Source organism: Zonotrichia albicollis, chromosome Z (genome assembly GCF_047830755.1).
Source record: "Zonotrichia albicollis isolate bZonAlb1 chromosome Z, bZonAlb1.hap1, whole genome shotgun sequence".
In the NCBI taxonomy this organism is placed as follows: domain Eukaryota; kingdom Metazoa; phylum Chordata; class Aves; order Passeriformes; family Passerellidae; genus Zonotrichia; species Zonotrichia albicollis.
In genome coordinates this window covers 78286156-78306582 of record NC_133860.1, presented here as the reverse complement: position 1 = coordinate 78306582, position 20427 = coordinate 78286156, and the positions used below count along the sequence as shown (strand labels likewise).

The 20427-nt window shown below is 43.5% G+C and overlaps 1 protein-coding gene across 1 annotated transcript; it reads right to left on the bottom strand.

The window, feature by feature from the left end:
• Nucleotides 1-5154: 5154 nt before the first annotated feature.
• FKTN (fukutin) lies at nt 5155-19187 on the bottom strand. The gene is made up of 9 exons (XM_005491357.2): nt 18990-19187; nt 17642-17701; nt 15599-15802; nt 13829-14106; nt 12944-13076; nt 11182-11311; nt 9957-10090; nt 9608-9735; nt 5155-6551 (listed from the first exon to the last, which is right to left on the bottom strand). Exons 1-9 carry the CDS (start codon nt 19092-19094, stop codon nt 6338-6340), a joined length of 1386 nt encoding a protein of 461 aa, XP_005491414.1. The 5' UTR covers nt 19095-19187; the 3' UTR covers nt 5155-6337.
• Between the last annotated feature and the right edge of the window lie 1240 nt (nt 19188-20427).

The window sequence follows — 20427 nt, the reverse complement described above, 5'->3', positions numbered from 1 at the left end:
CAGCCTGCCAGATGAGACATTCATGGGGACTGGATAACAACCAGAGTGTTTCAGAACTGATATTGGGAAGGATGGGAAGCTCTGGTGGTCAAAGAAAGAAGAAAAAGCAATAATTTCTGGGCCTTTCCTTGTTCCTTGTTCACAGGAGATACTGTGGACCTTTACGCAGAGGTTAGGACACCTCCACTGCGCTGCAGGGGAAGGCAGGAACCGGGAGGGCTGAGGGGCAGCAGATTAATTGGCTGACTTCATTAGCTGCTTACAGCAAAGTGGCTGTAAAAGACCAGCAAAGGAGGGGCTAATGATGGTCTCAGCACATTGACCTCAGCAACAGCTTTATCTCAGCAAGAAAGAAGAGGCATTTCTCCTGATCAAACGCCAAATGCACTACAGAGGCATCATTAACCCAGAGAAAGTGGCTGCAGCAAACAGCCAAGGGCTAAAGACATCGGCAGTGCAGGAAAGGCATCACAGGTGGCTACAGGAAGGTGTTTGATGGAGATGGACCCCAAACTCCTTCACTGGTGGTGTTCCTGTGTGTCCAGGTATGTTGGAGATACAGGGACTGTGTTTACCATTAATGAATTTATAGATGTCACCAGGCTGGGTGGGATGTGGATGTGCTGGAGGGCAGGAGGGCTCTGCAAGGGCTCTGGCCAGCCCGGATCTATGGGCTGAGGGACAGCCAGGGGCAGTGCTGGGTCCTTCCCTGGGCTCACAACAACCCCATGGAGCTCCACGCTGGGGGAAAGGGGCTGGGACAGGCCCCGGGGGTGCTGTGGCAGCAGCCGGACACAGCCCAGGGGTGCCCGGGGCCCAGAGGCCGATGGCCCCGGGGCTGTGCCGGCCGGGGGCGGCAGCAGGAGCGGGGCAGGGCCCGTCCCTGGGCCGGCCCTGCTGAGGCCGCACCTCGAGGGCTGCGGCACCTCCGGGCCCTCACACGGGCAATGGAGGGGCTGCGGCGTGGCCGGGGCAGGGAACGGAGCTGGGAAGGGAATGGAGCCCCAGGAGAGGCTGAGGGAGCCGGGAAGGGGCTCAGCCTGGAGCAAAGGAGGCTCGGGGGGCCCTTGTGGCTCTGCACAGCTCCTGCCAGGAGGGCACAGCCGAGGGGTCGGGCTGTGCTCCAGGGAACAGGGACAGCAGCAGAGTTTGGAATGGCCTCAGGCTGGGCCAGGAGGAAGGTTTAGCTGGATATTAGGAAGAATTTTTTCACAGAAAGGGTGATAAGACATTGGAATATGATGCCCAGGGCAGTGGTGGAGTCACTGTCCCTGGAGGTGTTTAAGGAAAGGTTGGAGGTGACACTCAGTGCTCTGTTTTGGGTGACAGTGGTGATCAGTCACAGGATGGACCTGATGATCCCAGAGGTCTTTCCCACCCTACTTGATTCTCTTACATGTATTCATGAGGATCACACAGCAAAACAGCACCTCCAAGGCGAGCAAAAAAGCCCTCCTGGCATCCTTTTCCCTGTCTGTGCTGGGACTGAATCACAGAAACACACTTTTCTTTCCAAGCACAGAGCAGGACACCTCGTTTTGGAGGAGTTGCATTGCACTGCTGCAGAGGATGTCAGACCCTGCAGAGGATGTCAGACCCTGGAGAGGGCATGCTCCAAGGAAAAAACCACCTCATTTCCTTCCAAATAATGCAGGACAACCCACTGGATCATTTAACTGGGGGGGTACAGGGGTATAATCTGCTGACCTGTCACCCCCACAGAGGGATGGGGAGGAGATCGGGGAAAAAAACCTGTAAAACTCATGGGTTGAGATAAGAACAGTTCAGTGACTGAAAACAAAGTGAAATACTAACAATGCTGATAACAATAATAATAGTAACAATAATAATGAGAGAAAGCAAACATCAAAAGTAAGTGGTGGACAGCACAGTTTGCTCACTACCCATAGACTGATGCCCATCCCATCCCCCAGCAGTGATCAGCCCTCCCAGCCAACTCCCCCCAGTTTATGACATTTTCTGAAATATTCTCTGAACCCAGAGCATTATATTCTCTGAAACCTTTGGATTGCTCAGCTCACCTGCCCCAATGGCTTTTTATGCACCTGCCCACTGGTACAGCATGAGGAACTGAAACATCCTTGATTTAGAGTATAAATTACATAGCAACAGCTAAAACACAGGCATATTATCAACATTTATTCTCATACCAAGTCCAAAATCACAGCAACACACTAGCTACTGAACACATTAACTCTGTCCAAGCTGAAGCCACGACAATAAAGAAAATTTTTCACCAGATGTCTGGTCCATCACGGAGGGACCCCTTTCTAAATGGCACAAATGTATCTTGGCTTCCTAAAATAAAGTAATTAATTAAAACAAATCACAAAAAAAAAAGGGATAAAAATACAAACCCAACCGCTTGGCCCGGCTCCTGTCTTTACCGGCTGTTCCCTATTTAATCTTCTCTCCCCTTCCATGTTTGTTCAGAAATCCCTCTTCCAGTGCAGCTGAGAAAGGTTGTTACCAACAGGCAACCAAGCCTGAATGCTGACAATGTGAGATGATTACAGGAGCCCAGAGAGCAAACACACAGATTTTTTTAAATAAAGAAAATGCTCCTGCTGCTCCAACCAGCTCCTGAGACACTGCTCTGGACAATGGCAGTGATAAAGAAGGGCTGGTGTCAGCTCAAGGAGGGAGGCCACACAGTTCAACAGTAGCTCCTTGTGGAAGCTGCTTTACTCAAGAGTTTTGACTTTTCTGACAGGAAGTGGATGGGTGAAAGGCGCTGTAATTATTTGCTTTATGTCAAAGAGAGCCACTTGGCTTATCCTGGGCTTGAAGTGGAAAGAGCAGAAATGGCTGAGCTGAGGAAACACAATGCTATTAAGCAAAGATTATCAGCTGGTGTAAATCGTCTGCTGGTGCCACTTTACCAAAACAGCTGATGATGATCAATGAACACAAGTGCCAGGCAGACTTTGATGTCCTTCCACGTAATTTCTCAAGTTCCCTTGCTCTGCTCTGCAATTCACAGAGTGATAGAAACACACAAAGAGCAAGGAAAGGAGCCTGAGCAGCGAGGCAGCTGCCCCTGAGCTTCCTGAGCTGCCGTGTGAGCCCAGGGAATTCTGCTGGGGAGGAATAAGGGACAGAAACACATCCCTGGGAGCTACTGTGCTGTGACAGGCTGTCACCTTGGGAGGAAGGTGTCTGTGTTGCTACACATCTCGTTCATCTGGGCAAAACACAAAATTACAGTGGGCACTGCAAAGCAGAGACTGGTTTTCTCTGCTTTTTTTCCACAATTTTCTAGAGCTGACAGATTTCAGACTTCTAGAGAATTCTAAAGCAGCAAAGGATGCAAGTTGTTTAACACCAGCAACCAGCATCTCCCAGGCTCTGCTTCAACAGCAAGGGCGTAACAAGATCAGCTACTACTTTTTCACCTGGATAGCAGAGAAAGACAATCATACTTCCAGGATCCTCTCCTGCCTGCATCAGCACAGTTTTGCCCATTTTCTGTGTCAGAGGTTAAAAGAGCAGCATGGTAGGACAGACATGGGCCCTTCTGTTAGAATATGGCTCGTGGACAGGTGGAAAGCATCAGCATCTCCCTCAGAGCCTCTGTGCAGCCAAGCATTGTCCATCCCATGATTGTTCTGCAGCCTCATCTTGGATCACACACACCTGTTTTGGAAGAACTGCATCCACCCTTTTGGTGCAAACAATCACATTTTTTTTCAAGTGTTCAAGATGCTACAGTTTTCTCTTATTTCCTGTGAGAGCATCACTCCTCGTGTGAGCTCCAGTGTCAGATTCCAGAAACAGATCCTTCCTTAAGCTCATATACAAATGATTATTCTAATTTCCACCTTGTAAAAGCAGGAAGTTGTGGAATACTACAGAATCATGAGAAAGAGGAACTCCCTCCAGCAGGAAGACAGGATTAAGTACAGTCAGTTCTTAACTACAGTCAGCTCAGCTTTGGCTGACATTTACCTGATGTGTTCTCAGACCCCCAAAGTCACAGATTTTACACATTTCCACATGTTAAATACTCCAGCTTCTGTGCAGGTGGATCAATTTGCATTCTTCCCATTTACTTCTATTTCCTACCACCCACAGAAAGGAGCACACACATCCCTTCCTTTTTCTGTAACCATCTTTTATGGCTTTTGAAAATGGCCTTTTATGGTCCCTTCTCTTCAGGCAATGCTAGTTCTTCAGTCTTTCCTTGATGTTATTCTGGTGCTTTGATCATTTTTCTGTCTTTATCAGCTGCACATAAATAACATGAAAAACCTTGTTTGCTACAGGGAAGCCAAGGGACTTCACATGTGGTTTCTTAAGACCATTAGGAGAATTTAGGAATTACCCTCCTCTCCAGAGCATTTCCAAAATGAAGGCAGTTAGTAAGTTAAGAAGGTAACAAAGAATTAAGAATCCATTTCAGATGAGGCAATTCAGGAGAACCCAAGAGGAAGGACACCTCAATCAGGCTGTTTCTGTGGGAATGCCAAGGCTTCAGCCTCATGATGTGCCCTCAAAGAGCAGCAGTTCCATGATGTTCACACCACTCCTGGGCACCCAGTCTGCATCCAAGCAGGAAATCTCTGCCAGAGCACGGCAAGAGAGTGACAGGAGATGTGCAGTGTGCAATCCTCTGTGCAACTGAAGGATCCTTTCTCCTACATGTAGGCTTCTGCCTTATTCAGAGCATCTTTGCTGTATCCAAGTATCTTTATTAAAAGATAAATGCTCAAAGACAAGGAGTCAATAAGCAGAGTAAGAAACATTTCAGGATTTTCCTCCATGCATTATGTCATGGTAACTGCAATGAAGTGTGTTAAATGCTGCCCAAGATGACAAAACAAAGGATGAAACAGCAGCTCAAGTTGCAAATTAGACTCTCCTTTTAATCAGTGTTAAATATACACTTGTATCTTCTGAAAAGAAAACATTTTAACCTGAAGAATACCTTACAGGTATAATCAACTACTCAAGACATCCTCCCTTTCAGGGACATGCATTTTTTTTTCATTAGTCTTTTCATCTACAAAGTCAAAAATTTGACAGATTATAATTTTCTGAGAGCATCTTTTCTTTCACTCTTAAACATTTATCACATCTGAGAAACTCACAGACTCACTGCATGTTATTACACCAAGAAGTTCAGGACAACAGAGTTATGAACATGAAAACCACAAGGACATTCACTTTTTTTCTTTTTTTTTTTTCCATTTTAAGGAAAAGGTACAAAAAAAATTCTACCTGAGAAGTTATCCTTTATCATGTCATGGTTACTTTAGCAAGTGAGTGGTGTTAGCAGGATTTTTCATCTCTCTTCTTAACCAGGCAGAACAAGTTACCATCCAATTGAAGAGCCAGCCTGACAAGTTGTTGTCAGAAGCTGAACAATTTACTCCAATGTTTCAGTGACAGGAGAAACTGAAACTGAGAGGACTGGCAGGATTGCTGCTGCAAATTTGATGGAACAGTTGGTATTTGTACACATTTCTCCTTTCCCTTAAAGAGAAGCCTCTGTTCTGTGGAACAGAAAACTGTGAATAACCCCCCATTTCTATCTACTTGCAGGAAAGCAGGAATAGCTGTGATTTGCTAAAAAACAGTAAAACATTTTTCAGGGAGAACACACAGACTGGGACATTAAAACCAGAATTTTATTTCTTTTCATGGGGAAGCCATCCCAGCAGCATGCACCTTCACATTCTTTAGGAAGGACAAATTGAAAAATGTCCAGTGTCAATGGTTTCTCCTTCCATTCACTTAGTGTTACACCATCACCAGATACCTCCTGGATGTAAAGCAGGTGGTCACACAGGTTCTGTGCCACAGAAACATTCCACTCCCACGAGCAACCCCTTGCTCATGGTAGGGATGTACCAGTCTCAAATCAAGCATATTTGAAATACTAGTAACTCTGGTGTTTTGAAGTTAAACAGTCACACATCTCCTTTGGAAAAAGAGGAACTTCTCTGAGATTTTCCCATCCTAACCTTCTCTCAAGCTTGAGAACTGAACAGTCTGAAGGTTTTGATGATCCCAGGGAAGTCAAAGCCACCTGGCCACTGTTCACATTTAAACAGTCAACTGCCCGTAAGTCCACTGCAGTCCTCTCTACTCCCTTTGTGCAGCTTTTCTTTCAGCTTTCCTTCCCTCATCTTCTCCTTTAATCAGGTGGAAAAAGCACGATGAAGGTGAAGGAAACACCTGTTAAGCAAAGGGAGGAAAATGCCTCCTCAGGAAACTCGTGGGGCATTACAAAGGAAATGAATGTCAATGCCTTTGGGCACTGGGAAATCACACACTGACAGTGCTGGGGACAGGCTCTGTCAGCAGACAGGGCTCAGTAGATTTGGATGACATTGTCCCACTCATCAATAGGCCAGATCCCGTTGTCCTGCACGTTGAAGGGTGAGCTCTTCCAGTCCCAGCTCTTCACAGGCACCTTCCACTCCGGGCCGTAGTTGGCCTCCACGTACTGCAGGGTTTCGCAGGGCACGTGGACCTTGAGCTCCACAAACTCAGTCCAGCACAGAGTAAACTTGGGAAAGAGATACCTGTGCCAGAACAAAAGGGTGTGGTCACTGACAAAGGGCCAGAATGCACCTCCAAGTAAGTTCAAGGAGAAAGCAAGCAACTGCAGCAAGTGGCTGTGTTACATTTATGCTGTTTTTTCTCTTACACACTGGACAAGGGTGTTATCAACAGTAACTGGTGAACATTTGCTTCATGTACTTAGGACGGAGCCTTTCTAATTGTTTTGTTGCTTGTGCTCACATCATTCTGCCACCTATAGGTTTGTCCCTGCCTCTGCTTTGCCTGTTACAAATGAGATTTAATTATTACCCCTTTTAGAAAGCACTGCGTGCTTACAGGAGTGGCAGCTCACAGGTAAATTTCCAGAACAACATCCTATCAAGTCGAGGTGTCAAACAATACCAACGTCTACCCACTATTCCTGCAGAGGATCATTCCCACTTCTGAAGTTCTGAAAACTTCCACACAAAAAGAATTTTTTAAAAAAGTGATCCTAAAATTCCTTTTCACAGGTTAAAATGAAACCATAAGCACTTTGTCCTTTTAAAGAAGGTTTGTACATTTGCGTGATGAACTAGAACTGCCCCCTCCATCTTCTTGCAAGCATGAAGGTAATTTAATTTCTAAGCTCTCAGCAAACAATATGAGAAAATAAAGCAATTGTGCTTCATGCTTTAAGTGGAAGGAAAGAACAAAGTGATCAAGCAATTTTTGGCTATATATCCAGAGACTGCTAATTAAACTAAACTCTTACACAAAGTCCTCTTTGTCAAAAACCTACAGAATTAGCTCACTTTAAGGACTAAAGCAAACAGTGTGGATTTGATTCCCAGACTCAGTTTTTGTAGATACCCATTCCCTGCTGGAGATTGCAACTGTCCAATATTCAATTTGCAAACAAAGAAGAAGCCTCAATTGCTGCAACTCCAAGACAGTATCAGGAGGATGCACATGTTTGTGTCAGGAATGCTGAGGAAATGTTTGTGCACATGGAAAAGCAAACCACACAGCCAGACTGTGAGGGTTAGAAACCAGCTCTCCAAGGAAACAGAGGCTAAACATGATTGTGAGAAATATTTTAGGGACTCAATGAGAAACGCTCTAGCTCTCCACCCTCTAATTTAGATGTATAGAAAGTATGCCTGTGCAAATATTTAGCTTTCTGAAGAAAATACCTTCTACCTTTCAGTTTTAATCTTAGAAAAGAACTTCCACCCTTCTCTGTGATGACCCAGTAGCAATCAGCATCTCCTCTGACACTATAATTCCTTTAAAACTGTGAGAGTAGATTTAGGATTCAGCATGAGCAAACAATCACTTCTCTTCTGACTGACCTCCTCACTTTTGCCTTCCACCAAAATTCTGACAGGGCTGGAGATTAAGCAAAATTGAGTGTGATTCTGGTGTTGTACATAGTCAGATTAAGCATGCCAAGTACTCTCACATCTCACAGTAACAAAAGCTGGGCCTCTTTTCTCTTTTTGAGTGTGTATTTGGAATAACACGTCTGGAATTACTTGGCTAAGGATTCTGAACAGCTACAATTCATGGCTCAGGGCCTTTATGGTGGTAAACAAGCAGTTTTCCTGGTCCTTTTCTGTGTGTACTAAACTAAGAAACACCAGCTCAGAATTAAAAGCTTGGCTTCCCTAAGCAAAGTTATTACTGAACAAGAAAGCTATATTGGAACTTTTAATAAGCTACCACCAAAAATAATTACAGGGCTACAAGAAAAGGAAAGAGTTTTGTGGAAGATGGAGTTCCAAAAGAGCTGTAATTTCCAAAGATACAAAACCTGGAGTGCAGCACAGGGTCACAGTGACCTGCTATTCTCATGTCTTGGACCAGTCATTATCAAAAAACAGGGGAAAAACATCTCTCAAATATCAAAGGTTTGATGGAATTTTGAAGGAGCAGTGTCAACTCCATTGGCATGGAAACAGCTACTGTAATTTAGATGCAACAAAAGCACAAAGAGGAGGAAAGGAATTTATTGGTCAGCTTGCTCTTCAGAATGCACCACACATGAAAACTGGAACTGCTGCTATGTTCTGAAAAAAAAAATACTTTGCTATATAGCACATTTTCTGTGGGGATATTCCACAGAATATTCCCACAGAAAATATGCTGGATAGCAAACCTCTTTCTTTTGTCTATTTCTAAATGTGCCTTTTGAAGCTGGTTATCAAAATATCGTTCCCAGTCTTTATTTATCACTTCAGAACAAAGATAACTAAGACAAGAATTTGGACATTATCTCCAACTGGATGACAGTGTTCACTAAATTCCCATTAGCTAAATACAAACAAATATATTTCAGGCAAAATATGAAAGATAATGCAATCCTATAGAAGTCTACAAGGTTTTCAACTAGTCTGCAGCAATCTCCTTCTGAGGGAAGGAATGTGCTTGAAAGAAATAAATCTAATTATCAAAACCCATATTCAGTTTGCTAAATTGATTTGGATTAAGTTATTAAATTAAATTATTAAATCATTGCTGAATACTGAAAGGTGTGGAACAAGAAACAGAGGATCCTATTCAAAATTCCATTTTGAGAACATGAATATTACGGCCTGCAGGAATTGTCTGTGTTGCTGTCACAACCCAGTATTCCAAACTGCTACCTCAAAATCCCAAATTGTGGGCTTTTCTGTGCAAAGAGAGTTGAGGCTTTTTGCCATAATACCTCCTCATCAAGACAGATGCCTAAGGATTAATGTTCTACTACAAAATTAGATTGTGCAATGAACACTGTTTTAGAGATTTTTTTCTCATCTAGGGTGCTTATGTAACTGGGGGCCTGTCACAGTCTGATAAGATCTGCTTGATATATGACATGCCAGCCCTGCTTTTGATTTCACAAGAGATCTGACATTTACTCTCTAGCAAGGCACAGGACTGTTCTCTCTCTGCTTCACTGGTCTCAGAGTGCAGAATCTCCACTGATTCCCCTCTGACATCCACATTTCCACAAAGAGCACAGGCTTTGCCAGGCAACAGCACACAAAATGCCATCAGCAAACACTATCTTGTTCAATTTCTTTCCTGCTAGTGGTACAAATCCAGTTCTTACTTAAATTTCTTGCCCGATTTGGCCTGAGTTCCTCCATTCCATACGTGGTCATCCTCTTCATAGAAGAAAAAAATGTCAAGTTTCACATCACCTTCTCCTTGAAAAGAGAGTTCCAAGCTGTCTTCCACCTGGAATACAAAAATACACACTGTATATACACATAGAAATACAAAGCAACTTATGCCAGCAGAAAACAAATTCATTTTCTTTAGATATACAGATATATTTCTATTCTAACTGACTATTCAACTCTGCATTATTTTTAATATCAAGCACTTCTGCAACTGAAGTCAAAGTTACAAATCTACAGAAACACACACATGAAGTAAAATGTTAATTTTCTATGTACCTTGCCAAATTTGTGCTTCAGTGGCAAGCCTGCTTTCTGAAAGGCTGGAATGATATCTGCTTTGTAGTCCCTTATAAAGATTCCCAAATCCACATCTTTGCTGTGAGGAATGACATTGCACTGCCTAAACCAGCCTGAGGGGGAAGAAAATAAAGCAGAAAAATCCCAAATTAGTTAATTCAGGAACGTGAATTTAATAGAAACAAAGCAACAGAAAAATGAACTGCCCTAAGATCAGCAGGTAAAAGTCTTTGACTTTTGAGGCCATAAACAAGACTTCTGACTTTTTTTAGTATGGGATGAACCACATCAAAGGAAACAAGTATTACTGCACTTATAGCCATCTCTCTCCCTTCAGAAAGCCAAGAATTTGAGAAAAAACAAAGATAATGTATCTTCAGTTTCCTAATTTAAATGCATAAAAAAATAAAAAAGTTCTTTATGTGGGACCAAATCTAATCAGCAGTTAACAGCTACAGGGCCACAGCTGTGCTTCTGATTTGCAACTATTGTTTTACACTGCATCCAAGATGTTAATCATCTTTCAATCACCACTGCAAAGCAGAAAGACACAAAGTGGGACATTCTTTTATCTGTTTCATTAAGCCATCTTTTAGTAACTGTTCATTCAGAAAATTATATTCCCTACTATTAAATAAATACATGGCAAATGTGAACGTATAAGTCTTCACAAAGAGTCCCCACCAATGATAAGACACTTGTACCTTCAGCAGAACTGAAAACTTGCATTACCTACTCCAATGGATTGCAATTTTATTAAAAGTTTGTTTTGAAAGAAAATAAATTAGTGTAAACTGCATTTTAGAAGTCAGTGACAAGCATCCAATTGCATGGGAAGAAAAACAGGCTTAGAGTGTACTTGGACAGCAGAACAATGTGCTCATCACTGTGTTTTCCAACTGGCACTTCAGTGAATTCCAAGTCACACAACTTAGGGAACTGTTGATTACTTCCTAGCAGGGATGAACACAAGACAGGTAATTGCTAGCAACACTAAATGCTACACTGGAAATCTGCCCAGCAGCTCTGCTGCTCAGGTTTCTAAAGAAAAAGCTTTTTTTCAGGAGAAGAAAAGTCCTACTGCAATACAGTTATTACCTTCCAACCCAGTACTTTTGGCCTCTGCTGACATCACAAGAAGTGGAGGATGAAGTGTTTAAAGTTGCAGGTGAGTTTAAAAATGCAACACAACACAAGTTTTTACCAAGACATGTTCCGCTGCTCAGCCAGAACTTCACTCCCAAGTTTTTCAGTGTCAGGGCAGCCAGATGAAGCAAGGATTTTGCCTTTTTCCTGAATTCCACTGCATCAAGAGAGGAATCATCAGGATACAGCTGGAAGGCAAGAGTAAGCTAGTTACTGTCGGACAGTAAACCTGTCCCTTCATTTTTTCGGCATCCTAGGGAAAAATAGCATTAAAAATTTACTTAACTAATACCTGGACCAATATCTTTTTTACATATATAGTCCATGTTCAGAACATGCACTGGAATTACAGAGTGGAAATTAAATCACTGACTCATCAACCTTCCTTTTTTTTCCTAACCACAAAATGAAAATTCACAGTAGATTACAATAAGAAAATATGTATTAGACTCTGATTCTCAGCAGCTGGCAGCAGCACGGGTGAGCCCTTGTTCTGCACATGCTGAAGTCAATTCCTGGAGTCCAAGGAGAGCACAGGGACAGAACCAGTGTCTGCCAGCACATCGAGGCTTTTCCAACCTCCAGAACTCTATGATTAATTTATTTGGCGCCACCAAGTGTCAGAATTGGGTGTTGAGTTTTAAGGAGAGCTGGCAAGGAGAAACGGTGTGAACACGAAAATCTTCCAGACAGAACTGTGGCAAGGTCTGCCACCCATGCAAAGCCAAAACCAACACAGGAGGCTGGGCAAACATTACCAGTTCTAACAAAGGAACAACCACTGGGCTTTGTGATGGATTTCTGTAAGAGCTCTTGGGCATCAAGCAGCCAAAATTAATTTTTCCAAACAGGTGCCAGCTGCTTGTCTCAGTGTTAAAGCTCCAGCAAAGTTCAATAAACATTTAGGAGCACATTGTCTCTGCCTGTGGTGATTTCTGCCTGGAGGCTGAAGTGGATAACATTTTTGTCTTCCACACGTGAAGGGATAACACATGGATGTCCTTGTGACCCTCCTGCTACCCAAACTAGGATCTACAGCCTGCTAGAGCAAACAGGAGGGGTCCTCCCTTTCCTCAACACCTGAATGAGTGCAGACTGGAGCCTCCAGTGCCCTTGTCCCCCTTGCATGAACTCAGAGATGGCTCAGATTCAGTGGTCTGACTCTGACTCTGTACTCTTAACTGTGAACTTTTGATCACTTTGTAACTCATGTCCTTTCCAAGTTAGGACAAAATGCCCCCCACACTACAGCAGAAACATTTCTATCTGCTAAATCAAGTAGCAAAATTCTAAAAACAATGCTCTGAAAACATTAGCTTACACAGTCAGAAAAGCAATTAAATCAGTCACTTTGGAATGTGACCATTTCAGGTAAATGAGGAACATGGAACTGCAGGACATGGTTCAAAACATCTAAAATTAAACATTTCTCAAAACTTCAAGGACTGTTATAAGGAAAGTTTTCAGCCATTAAGACACAAGTTTTATTTGTGTCTCTAATAAAACCACTTATTTTTATTTACATAAGATCCATTTAACAGTAAGGGTGTGTAAGAACTATGGATATGTTCGTTCCCTCTTGGAAAAAAAAAGTGCTTAAAAGTAAAAAACCAAAAAAAGGCCATGATCTTCAGGTAAGGTTTTGATTTCATCACCATATTCCACTCTGTGGAATGAGAACAAATTTTGTATTTAGCTGTGTGCATGTGAACAGTCCTGTTTAAGTAAAAAAAAAAAAAAAGAGTTAACTGTTCTTAGGTTTGGGTCAATCAGTGAAAACACACATTTCATCTCAGAGACACCACCCAGTTACCACTAACCTGAAAGAAAGCCCGAGCTTCTCTGTACCTACATTCAAGAAATCTAGAGTGGGACATCTCCTCTAGAAAACTGGACGGATTTTTTGGAATTTGAACTTTTAAGTCATCAATGGAAACAAGCAGAAGTTCTGGCCTGCATGGAAAGAGAGATAATATATTACTCTGTTTAATTTCATTACAAATCACATGGCACTTTATCCTTTAACTCAGGTTATATTCTTAATGCACTACTGGCAGTGATCCCTCTGTCCAAATACAGGCCAAACCAATTTTAAATGAAAAAAAGCAACAAGAGCTTCAGCAAATTCTCCATACATTCCAAAACTTTGTTTAAAAAGAATTCCTACACCTCCAAACCCCAAGCTGGTTTGTCAGATCACTGATTCCTTTACTGACTTATGACTTGAATTTGTTCAGAGATGTTGTTCAGGGCATCAAAATTTAGGCTGTTTGGTTGTCTAAGTGTTACAGGATGGACTTCAGAATCAAATTTTACTCTGGAACTACTTGCTTTTAAAAATTAAAAACCATTCAGCCTTCATAATGATGGAACAGAGATTATTTAACAGCTTACACAGTTTCCTTTGAACATTTAGGCACATAACTCATACACATTCCATGCTTTAAAAGGATAAAGGGAAGGGGTCAAATTAATGGAAAAAGTTAAAGAGATTTATTTTGATGTGTGAAATACCTCAATATTTTTCTCATTTTCTCAGAAACTATGTTCTCAAAGCCTGCACTTTGGGGGTCTGACTCTCAGCTTGGGGGTCTGACTCTCAGAATCTTGGGACCTGACTACAGGAAAGGGATTAGTTTTACACACAGAGGAAGGAATTTTGGGAGTGCCATGGTGGCTTTCTCCTTCCCCTGTGGTGAACTCACTTTTCATAGGCCCCAGGGTAGTGGCCAAAGTGGAGTTTCCGGAAAGGCACAAACTTTCTGTCCATGTGTTGCTTGAGCCTCAGGGGTCCGTGCCAGAGGAAATTGCCACTCCTCTCATAGAAGACCACCAGGTGAATGGCATGGGATGCCAGTTTGAATATGTAGTGCAAAGGGATTTCCATCCCAGACAGGTCATCCATCCCATCCAAGCGGGGGTCCTTGTTTATAATCTTCAGCCACTGGAACCCCATCTTCTCAGCAGCTCTAAACAGGCCCACCTGAAAATGAGGAACACAGGAGGCAGAGCAGGCTAAAGATTAGAGAAACCAAAACTGGAAGCTGAATGCTTATTACTAACACACACCATTCCTCATTTCATTTTTTAATCAGGCTTAAGCACAAATTAATCAAAAATCTCTAAGAGCTTGAAGACCAGCAGTCACAAGCAATTCCAACCAACTTTTCTCCTTGTCTTAAATTCTGTCTCTCAAACTACAAAATGAAACAGCAAATTAATGTTGTAAGCCATGTTTGGATTAGGTTTGTTCCTTGCCATGGCACCCTACCCTGCACTCTGAAACTATTCTCTAAAACTGTTCTTCTGCAGAATTTGGTGTTCCTAAGTCCTTGAATAATAACACAAAACTGATTAGCCCAAAACCTTCTTTTGTGGGGCAAATAAAAATCTCACCAAACACTGACCACTGGCCTCAAGTAACAGGATTTCATATTTCTACAAACAAAGGGAATTAAATTCTGGCTGATTAAAAAAAAAAAAAAAAAAAAAAAAAACAACAAACCAATCAGCACCTGAAGAGCCCTTCAATTTCCCCACTTGAAATGTTCTGTATGAGCATATCAGCTTCTCCCCTGAATGATACAGAAATTATCACTGAGACACAAAGCAAGGGGAAAATGGATTTATCTCAGTGTGCTGCCATACAACTTTACTCTTAGCTTCTGGAATTCCTTCACACCTGTGGGTAAAACAGCTGCCTGATCAGGCCCAGAGTGACACCCTTCTTCACTCGAGTTCTTCAGTGAAATAGTCACTGATCATTTCAGTGCCTTCTGCTCTTTCTAATAAAATAAAATTTTACAATTTAAAAACATAAAATTTAAAAAAGGAAAAAAAGAAAAAAAAACCTGTTTGTCACTGGTATTTTTAGTCTGTGGAAATTAATCTAATAAATATTTCCTGGTTACACTTAATTGATGAAATAATATTGAATTTAAAATTGTCCTTTCTCATATGCTACACCTCTATTTTTAACACAGCCATTAAAAGTGTCCTAACATTACAGAGAAGCAGAGACACCATTAAGTATCAGCAATACATGAAGTGAAATGGTATTCATTACAAAGATGTGCTAAAAGAAATGTAAATTAGCAGACTATGGTAATTGTCACATCAATAACTGCATTTTCTTCTTGATGAGTTCCCAAACTCCAGATTTATAACAGATGTACCTACATTACAGGCTCCAGGTTCTCCTTCTTCCTTTCTAACAGACCTTCTTTCTTTCCTTTTGGTAGACTCTGGCTACCAGTGTTTTTCTTAATATTGCAGACAGCTTCTAAAAAGTTTCAGCTACAAATTACTCCTAATGTGTCTAGGCTAGTAAATGGGCAACTTTTACTTTCAAACAAAGTTTCCTCTGCCTACAATATCACCACCACATGAATTCAGATACAAACATTCAAACATTAAGTGACAACATCAAAGAATGCATTAAAATGCACAAATGTGAACAGAAAACATGCACTTACATCATGTTTCCATGTTTTGTCTAGTAGAGCAAAGGTGGTGAAGTCTCTTGGAGCACAGAAGTATTTGCATTCTGGGCTGGGGCCATCGGGAGAGCTTCTGATCTGCTCAATGTCTTTATTAACCAGTCCCAGAATCAAAGGATCAATCAAATACACTGGAATATTGTGACTGGATAGTAATCCCAGGAACTTCCTAACCACGTGCTGTTTGACAGAGGACAGAAAGACCATCTTTGCATTAAAACTCTTTGACAGAAAGACACCCCAACCCACTGAAAGAAGGAAATCTTAACCCCCAAATACATCCTCTGAGTGTACACTTCACTTCCACAAACAGCTGTGAGGCTGAGTGAGAAGGAGGGATGCAAATGCCAGACAGAATTTGGATTCTGGTCTTCCCAGGGCACTCAAGGTTGCATAAGGAGTAAAAAAGCTGCAGCAAGAATGTTCTGTGCCTAATGCAAGGGGTTATTAACCTGACTCAGTGGAGAACAGTAATCAAGCACATTTAAATGTCAGTGGCACACAGAAACCACTTAGAGCAGCCACAGTCACCCTGCCACTTAAATGTATTCAACTGTAACATTTTCATTTAATGATTTTAAAGCTCTGGCTCCAGGGAGATGTGAAAACATGAGCTCAGGAAGTGGGTCAATAACAGAGTTTTGGCAGCAGCATTACCTGTGTGGTACAGGCACAAGCAAGGCCACCCCCACAGTGATTTCAGCTACACAAAGCTGAAAGCTGAGCGATGTGCTCATATTACTTCTGTGACTAAAACTGGCCCACCAGAAGGATGAACAGGAAAAGAAGTCTGTGCAAAAGTATCCACCTTCCCAATCCATCACTACTCCAGAAAAACAGATGCTTTCAGCTGAAACATAAATAAGTTAAAAACCCCACAAATAATGGCAGAAAAACATGGCCTTGATGTTAAGTCATCAAGAGAAATGTGTTCAAATTTAATATTTTGGACACACCACTGCATGGACTTTAAGGAAAGGCTGAAGTGCAGCAGGTGGCAGGATCATGGCACATCCTTTCTCACTGATCTCAGAAGAGCAAGTTGAACCTTTAGGAGAGCTCTGTGACACCTCACACCGGGTAGGCAGCTCCAAGGGGTGTCACCTCCAAGAATAGCAAGGCACTCCTGGCACGAGCAAGCAGTGCACAGAGCAGTTGGTCTGGATTTTCTCCAGGGACAGCTCCTAGCCAGAGCACCTTCCCTCTTGCTCAGCAGAAACCAGGCCTTTAAATGGCCATTCTGCTAATTAGCAACGTTATCATGTTGCATCCAAACCAAAAGGCAGCCAGCTCCCAGCACATCCCTCTCCTTAACCATCTGTGCTGCTTTTCCACTGGGAGATCAGTTAACAAAAAGTCTTCTGCAAAACTGTTTCCAAACAAACCCCAACTACAAATATGACAGGGGACCTTCTGATTCCCCAGGGTGGGCGCTTTTGGTTGCATTCAATCTTGCAAGGCACAACAAATATCCCATTTCAACCACCTAAGAGCACTCCCAGCACTGGTCATGAGGGCTGGAATGCTGAAATTGACATTTTCCTGCTTGGGAAGAGCTTTACAACCCAGCACAAGCAGGTAACAGAACAGTGACCAGCAGGTTAAACACCTGGAGTGGGCAAAGCATGGTTGTGTGAGCCAGGAGCTTCTCAGAGCAGCAAAGAAGCTGCATGGCAAAGCAGCCAATCTGTCCGACACCCAGCCTGAAAGGACACAAAACCCTGGATCAACACTTCTGTCTCAGAAAGAAAAAGTGTTTCTTCCTGAAACATTAACAATATAGGGAAGCACTGCATAGGCAAAGGCTGTGAAGCTGTAACTGTTTCTCAGTTTTACTTTACAGTGATGTTTTGATACTGTATTTACTGAGCAAAGTTACAAAGTGTATCTCTTCCTCCTTCAAAGCACAAAGCGCCCAGTGAAGAGTGGGAAGAGTGAGAGCTGGACCCTGGATTTGCAGTTCCAAGCGAGTTCTGAGACTTGTGGAAGAGCTGCATGAACCAGTGCCACTGTACATACCCATCTTGTGCTGTCTTGGCCTGACTGGCTTCCTCGGCCTTTGGAAAAAGCTGCTCCATTCTATAAAAAAAAAAAAAACCAACAAAAAAACAAACCCAAAACAAAACAAAACGAAGGGAAGGAAGAAAGAAGATAAAACCCCCAAAGTTTCAGTTGAATCCTTGTTTTCCTAACATGACATCCACTTCATGGATAATGGAGTTATGCCTCTGGTTACCCAGCTACAGTGCTGAATGTGAAATCATAAACAACTGCTGTGGCTTAAATATATTTTAAATATATTTAGAAGGACAACCCAAGCCTCAGGAACCTCCAAACATGCAAGCATTGAGTGGTGAGGCCTCGGGTTTCCAAGCCAATGTGCCAGCAAATGTAAAATAGGAGGATGACAAACTCTGTCAGGCAAATACCACAGGGGCAGGGACAGTGACACTGTGCCTCAGTCTTTCCAGGTGTAATCCTAGACAATTCAATTTTAAGGACAGCATTTTCATGTGAGAGAGTCAAGGCAGCTCATGGCTCAGCTTTTTGGCTTTTCCAAAGCAAGGAGAATTTCTCAGTCGTTGTTTAAAAACCAGAAACGGTGGGAAAGAAGTTGAAGGTTGCAGCAGCAGCTGTCACTGACTCTGCCTGCACTTAATAAGGAAAGAAAAGCCAAAAAAATGAGCCGGGGTGCTTTGAAACCTGCACGATTCTTCTGTAAAAATAAAGGGATTTCCTTTGTGGAATCGGAGTTGCAACTGTAAACTAAGAACCACCAGAGGATTTAATTTACAGTAACATTGACTTCCATTGCTGTCGCAAAAAACCACTGGCCTGGACGTTTCCGGTCAGGTATAAAAAGAGGTACAAACAGCATTCCACGTATAAAACCAGGATTTAAACCAGCACTTTACGAGTACTGACACCCAGCACTTTAGGAGTACTGAGTCACAAAACCCTACGGCGACTGCAAAAAAAATGTTGGGATTTCTCTCCGCCATAGAAAACCCATTGGAAAACCTGCACCCAGCAGATGCTGCCTCCCTCCGGCAGAGCCCTCACAGAGCTCGCTGCGACTTGGGAGGCAATAAAAGTGACAGATAAACGAGAGCGGAAGGTGGAAAGCCGCGGTGGCTGGAAGCTGGCGGGGGCATCATTCCCTGCGGGAGAAATCGGAAGGCCCTGGCTGACACAGTGACTCGGAAACCAGGCAGGGAACCCAACCCCGACTGTACCCCCGGCACCGGACACCGGCCTGGGCTCCCCGCCCGCCCCCGGAGCCGCTCCAGGGAACCCGGCGGGGGCGGGACTGCCGCCCACACAGCGCCGCGCAGGGAAACGCGGGCAGCGCCCTGCCTTCTTTCACCTTCTGCGACAGGTAGAACTTGTAGTAGCACAGCTGGAAGAGCAGGAAGACCAGGCTGGTCAGCGAGAGGAGCGCCAACACCACGTTCCTGTTGATTTTCTGCATCAGCCCCGCGGCGCCCCGGGAGCCGCTGCCCGGCCGCCCTCACCGCGATGCGGCTTCAGGCCGGAAAGCGACGCCGCAAAGCGCAGCCCGCCGTCGTAAAACACCCCCCTCGCTGTCGTACCCCCCCCCCCTCACGGGGGTCCCTCACCCACCCCGAACCCCCAAAACCGCCCCAAATCCCCCCAGAATGAGGCGGAGTTAAAACGACACAGCGACACACACACACAGGGTTGCAGATTTCTGTATTAGTACAAAACATCGCGTCACACGCGGACGGCACCCGCCCCTGCTTCCCAGTCCCCTCCATGGCGGGGGGAGCCGGGCAGAGAGCCCGCGGAGCGGCCCAGGGATCACCGGGATGCGCCCCGAAGGAAAGCCACGGGCAGGCTGGCCCTGCCGCAGGACACCCAGCAATAGCGACGCTGGAGCACGACATCAACACAAGTCACGGTCAGCGTCCATCCAACACCCCGCACGCCTCAAAATAAAAACACGGTCAGGCCCAACACGCTCCCAGGTGGCTGCCCCGGTCTCCATCTGACACGTGGGAGGGGTGAGGAAACGGGAATTGTACACAAAATCCCGTTTTTGTGTACAAATAAGCTGCTTCGACTCTGCTTTTCCTGCATTTCTGAAAAATGAACCTGCCACCTCTGTCCTGCCTGTTTGGTATTTGCAGAAGCATTTATATCCCCAGAAGGTTTTTTTTGTTTTTTTTTTTTTTTTTTTTTTTTAAATCATCCTGTCTGACATCACTAGCTGCAGTTAAAACACAGCTCTTAGTTTTCCACAGGACAACAGCAGCTATGCTCATCTGATGTATTAATACCTCAAGGAAAACCTTTCCTTCCTCAAAAGTCAGGCTTTCAGAGTTAAAATACCTTCAGAATACCAGCAGTAAGTACTTAAAAAGAAGAAAAAAATTAAGTATCTCCTTTTGGTCATAGAGCAGAAAACTCCTGTTTTGCCACCATGCATACTGGCTCCAGAGTAAATAAGCCTGGTGGATTGAACTGCAGACCTTCAAAAAATCTGATCTACTGCCAAAGAGCCACCCCTCTCCAAATCCCTGAAAGTGGATTCCCAAAGGAAAAGGTAATTCCACAGGCTCCAGGCATCCCTGTCCAGCTGCAAGCACAAACCCTGCACCAACTGCAACAAAAAGCATCTCTGGGAGCAGTGTGGTGTCGCTCATCTTCCTATGATGATGGGTGCTGGAGAGACACTAGTCCAGAAAAAAAAGTCTAAAAAAAAATCTAAAGTGCTTAAGGCAATTCTTCATATCCCCATTTACTAAAGACAACTGGACTAGATGTTAGCAGCAAAAATTTGA

Coding starts and splice junctions, on each gene's coding strand:
- FKTN (XM_005491357.2), bottom strand. CDS start 19,094: ATGCAGAAAATCAACAGGAACGTGGTGTTGGCGCTCCTCTCGCTGACC. Junction 13,077..13,828: donor TACCCTGGGGCCTATGAAAA/GTGAGTTCACCA, acceptor CTTTCCATGCAG/GCCAGAACTTCTGCTTGTTT. Junction 10,091..11,181: donor GAGCAGCGGAACATGTCTTG/GTAAAAACTTGT, acceptor CTTCCCCCTCAG/GCTGGTTTAGGCAGTGCAAT.